An 8,369-nucleotide genomic window follows, 5' to 3' on the forward strand; every position below is an offset into this window, starting at 1 on the left:
GAAAAGATTGTAATAAGTAGTTTGTATGACCTAATAACTACTGTCGGGTTGTTGCATAATAAAACCGGCTCGACCACAAGCACGATAATTAAACACCTGTGCCTGTTATGTAACGACTAACTGGGTCACGAAAGACAGAGTATTAACGTTTCCTCATTTAAACGTCCCATTGTATGAAAATGTCCCTTTGTGAAGATAAATATGCGTTCCAGTATTAGGGACCACTAAGGTCTATATAAAGAGACTTCAGATACAGTATTAGGGACCACTAAGGTCTATATAAAGAGACTTCAGATACAGTATTAGGGACCACTAAGGTCTATATAAAGAGACTTCAGATCCAGTATTAATGTCTTCTTGCAGATGGAAGTCCAGGACGTCTGTAGACGTTTTTATTTATGAGTTTTTAATTGATTGTCAGACGTGTCTCAGACTATTTTAAACTGTTGCAGCTTCTTCCTGGTTTGACGCACGTCTGCCAATCAGTGGCCTACTTAATGTCGACGGGGGGGCGTGGCCATGATGGGAAAGTTTCTGTAATCTACTTTCTGAAGTCCGGTCGACTTCTCATTCACAGCAGCCCGATCAGAAAGGAACAACCAGTTGGGTCATGACTCACGTCTTATTCATCTCTTCTCGTACAAGCCTGGCTGCTCACACAACTCGGTCAGCTGTTATATAACTACAGCATGTTATTTATTCATATGTTTATAGGTTGTTTAATTTTTTATTTGGATTTATTGTATAGATTTCCTTCTATTGTTGTTATTGTTGCACTGTTGGGGGGGGGGATACGAGCATTTCATTGCATAATTTGTTATCGTAATGACAATAAACACCTTGGATCTTTGTAATTACCCTTTTAATAATTGGCTTAGTGGGAAATAGGTCATGTGAGTCATGTTTTATTTTAAGATCCAATGTTGTTTTCATCAGAAGGTTTTTATCGGAAACTATAAACATAAATAAGCTGAAAACACGTCAACGCAACATAAGGAAACTGAGCAGCTAACAACATAAAAACTACAATCCTGTACTTATCAACCTGCACAGGTTGTTTATCTACAGACAAGCAGTTGCACATTTTTGTATTCCTATCGTGTCCATAACCTAATATTAGTTCTTGCATTTTATCCAAATATTATTTCATGTATATTGTATCCAAGTATTTCATTATATTTATATTCTGTGTTGTGTGACTGATTTTTCTGCTGGAACACTGTAATTTCCCATTTAATTGGGACTGATATCTATCTATCTATCTATCTATCTATCTATCTATCTATCTATCTATCTATCTATCTATCTATCTATAACTAAAGGACCTGGCCCAAATCTCCAGTCCAGAGTTTCTTATCGACACATGAAGCCAAAATAGTTTAAATTCTTCGTATAAGCTTCTTCTGCACTGGACAGCCAGTAGAGCAGGATCACCCGAGACCTCCGTCAGCCGAGTCGGCTTAGTCCAGTTTTGCGGGTCATGACATGTGGGTCTAATGTCCCCTGTTGTGGTCTGATATCTCTGACTGCAGCTTTAATTCAATGTATATATCTTCAAATCACAACAACAGTTATCTCCCAGGTCTTTCCATAAAGAGCAGGTCTAGACCGGACTCTGGGATGTTATTTATCTCCCAGGTCTTTCCATAAAGAGCAGGTCTAGACCAGGACTCTGGGATGTTATTTATCTCCCTGGTCTTTCCATAAAGAGCAGGTCTAGATCGGACTCTTTCATTTATAGAAACCCAATTCCCACTAAGGGCAAGCACGAGGCCACAGAGGCAAGGAAAAACTTCCCTTTAAGAAGCAGAACCATGGCTCAGGGTGGGGAGAGAGAGCACAAGAGTCCGGGAAAGGGAAGAAGTCGAGTTAGTAACTGTTACTTTTAGCAAAGACTGACTCAAATGCACGCTCAGGGTAATATTTATTTAGGAAATCTTCGGTAGGGAATGGAGAGGCGGACACCAGCAACAGGAAGGCGAAGGACAGGAGGGTGGAGGGAAGCTCGGGATGTGAAGATATCTGGACCTCGGGAACTAAGAACAAGACACAAGAGATGGATCTGGGAAGGACCGGGAGCATGAGGAAACTGCAGAAAGGTAGTGAACAGAAAGGTGAGTACATCAAGCACGAGGAGATAACGCTAGATACGCACTAGATAGTTGGGCTGACGGGGTTCACCGGTGGGACTGGATCAACGATCAGGTGAAGGGGGCATGAAGAGCCGGGGTAGATGTACTGGGGGTGATGGGGATGACGGGCAGGTGTAGTGGTGAGAGCAGTTGATTGACGGGAGGCAGCTGTGTGTAGTCAGCTGGCCTCAGACAGGAGAGAAACCAAACATCAGGGGACAGAGCAGGACCACAGTAAATGCAGAAAAAACAACTGGACCCCAACCACAACAAGTAAATAAAGCCTTTATGAAGATCTCTACAACTCTGCTTTGGGTCCTCCTTCCTCCCCGTGACACACTGCCCTGACATTTGTCCCAACAGGTGATCTGGTGCTGGGATGTAATTAATCACATCACACATCAGTTCTGGTAAATGATCGGAAATATGCGGAGCATGTTGCACTTATTATGTAACTTTAAGTATAATAATTACATTTGGCACAAGAAGAAGGGAATTTTCTTCTGCATTTTGTTTACACGTGACACACGTCGCTGTGCTGCTTGGTATGAGGATGCACACACAGGTGTTGGAGTACGAGCCACCCCACCCTCACGGAGAAGGAGCATTGCTTCCTGGTCACACGCGTATAAAGGGCAGCAGCTGCACCAGTGAAGGCAGTCAGACACCAGCACATCCGACACAATGTGGACCTCGGTTGCCGTTCTCGTCTTCCTGACAGGTAAGAACCTCAAACTCCGTTTGTAACTGACACTGAAGGAGGAGAAGGGATGTTACTTGTACATCTGTGTCCTTACCTTTGCAACGACTGAATCACCTGAAAATCTGGCCAGTCGCTTGTGGAGTCCAGCAGTTGATGCTGTTGCTAAAATGTAGATGATAATTAACATTTGTGACATAAAAACTATAATGCTATTTATCCCAGCATCCTTTGCACTATGCTCCGCATTTAAAATACTAACTATCACAATTCATTCCTGCAGACTTTGCACTCCTCGTTGCTCTGTTGCCTTTATAGTGTTTCTGTTATAGTGTGTTTGTATTAGTGTGTATATGTTACTTAATATATATCACTGTGTATGTATTAGTGTGTATATGTTAGTGTGTATATATTAGTGTGTACATATTTAATGTCTGTTTTTGTTTGTGTAAGCGCATTGTGAGCAATGATGATTCAAAGAAAAATTCCTAGTATGTGTCTTCATACCTGGCAAATTAAGCTGATTCAGATTTAACAATGTTGTTAACATGTTAACATGTAATTAACCTTGTTGTTAACATGTTGTTAACCATGTTGTGTGTTTGCAGCCGGATACAACGCTCAGAACTGTGACAGCAGTGGGAGAGGCGTTCTGCGTCGTGTTTGTCCAGATAAACACGTCGTGTCTCAGATTAAGAGGTAAATTACACGAGAAGATGAACCGTCCTGGTGTCCTCGGGTCAGATTTGACCCATTTACAAAATCTTTCTGTATCAGAACTATGACTGAAGAACATTAAAAAGTGACAAATGTTTTTTTAAAAATACAGAAAACGCAAGACAATAAAAAAAAAAAAAAATTCAAACACTGAAAAAGTGGCAAAGAAATCGGAAAAAATGGAAAATAAACATCAAAACCATTAGAAAAAGCGACAAAAAAATGTTTAAAAAATGACAAGAAAAGTGAAGAAAATTCGACCTGTTAAAAAAGAATTTCTATTTTTAGTACTATGACAAAAGAACGCTGAAAAGTGACCAAGAAAATCCCAAAAAGTAAAAAAAAACTCAAAAATTAGAAAAAGTAAAAAAAAATCTTAAAAAAATTGACAAGAACATAATTTTAAAAAAAAGTTAAAGAATTTGAATAAAATTGACAAATGTCAAGAAAAGTGAAGAAAATGTTACCCATTAAAAAAAAAAATCTATTTCAGCAGTTGACAAAAGAACGCTGAAAAAGTGACCAAGAAAATCGGAAAAACTCAAAAAATAACATTAGAAAAAGCGACAAAAAAAGTTTAAAAATGGATTAAAACATAATTTATAAAATAGTCAAAAAGTAGGAATAAAATCAGCATTTTTTTCAAAAAGTGTAGAAAAAGAACAACAAAATGTTGAAATTTCAACTCAGAAAAACCGAAAGCTGCAGGTCGACTTTGCAGGTCGACTTTCTTTAACTTCTGTATTCAGGAGGTATTATTCTGCCGTTCAACTGGTTATTATTTACTACTTCACCGGTACGTCTGCTGCTATATATGCTGATATAGTCTTTTTGATCCATGTCCCAGCTCCTACAGTCCCAGAACCAAAGCTCGCCGATGGAAGATTGACTGCAAGCCTTTCGCTGCTGCCGTGAACTGCTCCTGGTCCGGGTTCCACGACTTACATGAAGAAGAACTCAAATTTAACTGCCCGGCCAATCACGCGGTTGCTGGCGTCCAAAGCAACTACAACAGCACACATGGAGACAGGAGGTTGGTGGCTTTCTTCAAATTATGCAAATTATGCAAATTATGCATAGTACCCAACACTGTTGTCTGGTGAATTGATTTAGGAAGTTGAATTAATATAACTCTTGTGTTGTCCTACGGGTCACCAGGACCTGTTCCGTTTATTTTACTTTTTGCATTGTATATTGTATATCATCTTGTCCTTCCGGGTCCTGAGACCCATCCTGCAGTCTAACGCGTTAAATAAACTAAACAAGTCCTTGAAGGACCACACAAGGGTTGAAGTCCCAGTTTTCTTTGACTTAAGGCACCATTAATAAGGTTTCTCTTTCTGATTTGGTTTCAGTTGGAGTTTCCTCTGCTGCTCTTCTCCAAACTTGATCACATCTGAATGCCGGGACACCCCGATGGTCAACTACTGGGGGGAGGACTTTGACTGGCAAGTCCCTGGAGGACAGTTGCTAACAGGCGTCCAGACCCACCGGGAGAGTAACCACGGGTAAATACACTGAGAACAGAGGGTCACATGGTCAATTATCTTCTATCTTTAAACAGTTATTAATGTTTAGCAGTTCTATACATTAAAGAGTCTGCATCTAAAGCAAGAAGAGCTTTATCAGTCAATCTATTAACCCTTGTGTTGTCTTCCTGTCAAAACTGAAAATCAACACTGTTGTTGATTCTTTCTTATTGAAGTTTTTAACGTTTTCAACACTACGTAGTAATAACTTATTAACTTTTGTTTTACAATTATTTTTGGAATTTATGGTCAGTAAACCTCATTTATAGGAAATTATACCTAATGTTTGAGTTAGAAAAGCAGAAATTAGGAATTATTGAGACTAAAATTAAAGGAATGGATGTTGATGATAATCACAGACTGGAATATGTCAACTTTTACTCAATACTATTTCAAAAACAATAGTTGTTTTACAATGCTATAAAATGGAATAAGACGCCCCAAAATTAATGAAAGTAGAGATTTGTACTTGGCAAAGAGCGTTGGGTGGAATCAATCATGTTATTTTGGGGAATTAAAAAGAACATTGGAGTAGGACAACGCGTCAATTTGACCTGAGGACAACCTGAGGGTTCAGAAAGACATTAGCTTTCCATCACATAATTAAATTGTGTTTTTATTGACAGGGATGATCGCTGGAGTTTCACTTACTGCGAAGGAAGAATACAAGGTAACTGATGTTTGTTCATATGGCTAGGAGATAGGAGAGAGAGAGAGATTAACGTTGTTTTACACATAAATTGAATTTGACTGAATCTTTTGTCCCTTTGTAGATACCCAACCCATCACTTCGCAAATCTTCACCAGAAATGAACATATGAAAGACCTCTTAACAGATGGAGATATTTTTGTGCCAAGAACAAGAACTGCAAGAAACGCAGTATCCTGCAGTAACTGCGCATGGCAGAAGTTGAGCAACACGGTCCAGGTGCCGTACGACGTCAGCACTTCCTTCACGAGCTCCGAAAAGATCACGATTAACAACGCGATCAGCGCCTTCCACATGAGCACCTGCGTCCGGTTCGTCCCTCGTGTTGCCCAGACCGACTACATCAGCATCGAGAAACTATCCGGGTGCTGGTCCTACGCTGGACGGACTGGGGGGGCTCAGCAGTTATCTCTCGGTGCAGGATGCGTTCAACACGGCATCGTGCAGCATGAACTCATCCACGCGCTGGGCTTCTGGCACGAGCAAAGCCGGAGCGACCGAGACTCGTACGTCAGGATCAACTACGAAAACATCTTGGACGGATACGCAAGCAACTTTGACCGAAAGGAGACAAATAACCTGGCGGTTCCATATGACTACTCCTCCGTCATGCATTACGCAGCCAAGGACTTCTCAAAGAACGGAGGAGACACCATCACCCCCCTCACGCCCTCCGCACAGATAGGCCAGAGGGCAAGCATGTCAGACAGCGACATCCTGAAGATCAACAAGCTGTATGACTGCAGTAAGTACACAACTTCATTGGGACTGTGTGGTTTAACCCTTGTGTTGTCGTCCCGTTAAGCGTGAACTTGTCCATCCAGGTCAAAATTGAAAATTAACATTTTTTTTGTTCTTTTCTGAAGTTTTTTTATCGCTTATTCAGATTTTTGTATCACTTTTTTCAGCTCTTGGCGCTTTTTTAAAAACCTGAGCTGGTTTTATATAACAGGTTTTACACTTATTCATGGGATTAATGGTCAGCAAATCTCATTTATATCAAATTATACATTAGTTTTTAGTTTAAAAGCAGACAATATGAAGATAGATAGATAGATAGATAGATAGATGGATAGATAGATGGATAGATAGATAGATAGATAGATAGATAGATAGATAGATAGATAGATAGATAGATAGATAGATAGATAGATATTGATTCCAAGAAAATTGGGAAATTACGGTGTTACAGCAGCAAAATCCGTCACACAGCACAGAACATAAACGACTGACTGATGACTAATAGTTATCAGTTTGAAACCATTAAAAAAGAAAGACTTCAAATGCTATTTACCTGACGAATGTTGGAAGGAATCATCCGTGTTATTTTTGGGCAATTTGGTTGAAAGAAATCCGTATTTCGGATAAAAAACAGTTTAAAAAGGATCCATTCGACTCGAGGACAACACAAGGGTTGTAGATAGTACTTTGTTTTATTTCATGAGTCTTAATCAGTCTGACTAGATATAACTTCCCCAGACTCTGGCAGTCCTGTTGTCTTTAACTCACCCCCTGAACTCTTCTTACAGGGGACTACTTGCATAATTACGGCCCCTGGGACAATCAGCTGTCCTCCGCCTTCACTCGCCAGTGTCCTTTGGGCCAAGCTGTTTCTGGCTTCACAAGGTTAGTAGCACCAAAGAGTTCAATCTCCATTGTTAAAGAGAACTTGTGTTTTTATATTAGGATGTCTTAACCCTCGTGTAGCCAAAATTAAAATTCAACTCTTTTGCTGAGGCCTTTAGTCAACATTTCAACTTTTTCTTACATTTTTGTCCTGTTAACATTTAATCTACTAGTGAAACATGAACTACATGACTGTAAAGAGCATGTAATATTTGCATTATTAACAACATCATCCTCCGTGAAAATGCTATCATGAAGCGGCTTGTTGATGGATTTTAGACCTTTGCTTAATATGTAGTGTATGTGCACATTTTATAACTTTGTTTACCTGTAAACATTTGTATTTAACAAACTCTTAACCGATTCTTTTATAAATGGAAAAAAGCATGAATATGTTTTAAAAAATATACTTATTCTCTTAGTTGTCATTAACCCTCGTGTTGTCTTCCCATAAAAAATCGACATCTTCATTGATGCTTTTTTTTCAATGTTTGTCACTTTCTTTGACATTTTCCACACTAATTTATTAACTTTAGTTTTACAGTAATTTTTTGAATTTATGGTCAATAAACCTCATTAATAGAAAATTATACCTAATGTTTGAGTTAGAAAAACAGAAATTAGGAATTATTGAGACTAAAATTAAAGGAATGGATGTTGATGATAATCACAGACTGGAATATGTCAACTTTTACTCAATACTATTTCAAAAACACTTCCATTTGTTTTACAATGCTATAAAATTGAATAAGACGCCCCAAAATTAATGAAAGTAGAGATTTGTACTTGGCAAAGAGCGTTGGGTGGAATCAATCATGTTATTTTGGGGAATTAAAAAGAACATTGATATAGGACAACAGGTTAATTAGTGGCGTTGGAGTAAATGTTATGTTGTTGGGTAATGGCTAAGAAATGCCTGTAAACTATTATTTAGTCATTGACAAGAACATCATAGT

The 8,369-nt window shown here is 38.9% G+C and overlaps 1 protein-coding gene across 1 annotated transcript in view; it reads left to right on the forward strand.

The window, feature by feature from the left end:
* LOC117940759 (high choriolytic enzyme 1-like) overlaps nucleotides 1–6,591 on the forward strand; it is a 10,776-nt gene extending 4,185 nt beyond the window's left edge. The window contains exons 2-3 of the mRNA XM_034865922.1: nucleotides 1,933–1,993; nucleotides 5,852–6,591. Coding sequence (XP_034721813.1) covers nucleotides 1,933–1,993; nucleotides 5,852–6,591 — 801 coding nt within the window. The remainder of the gene's footprint in view (nucleotides 1–1,932; nucleotides 1,994–5,851) is intronic.
* The last annotated feature ends 1,778 nt before the right edge of the window (nucleotides 6,592–8,369 follow it).

This window comes from Etheostoma cragini, unplaced genomic scaffold (assembly GCF_013103735.1).
Source record: "Etheostoma cragini isolate CJK2018 unplaced genomic scaffold, CSU_Ecrag_1.0 ScbMSFa_321, whole genome shotgun sequence".
Taxonomy (NCBI): domain Eukaryota; kingdom Metazoa; phylum Chordata; class Actinopteri; order Perciformes; family Percidae; genus Etheostoma; species Etheostoma cragini.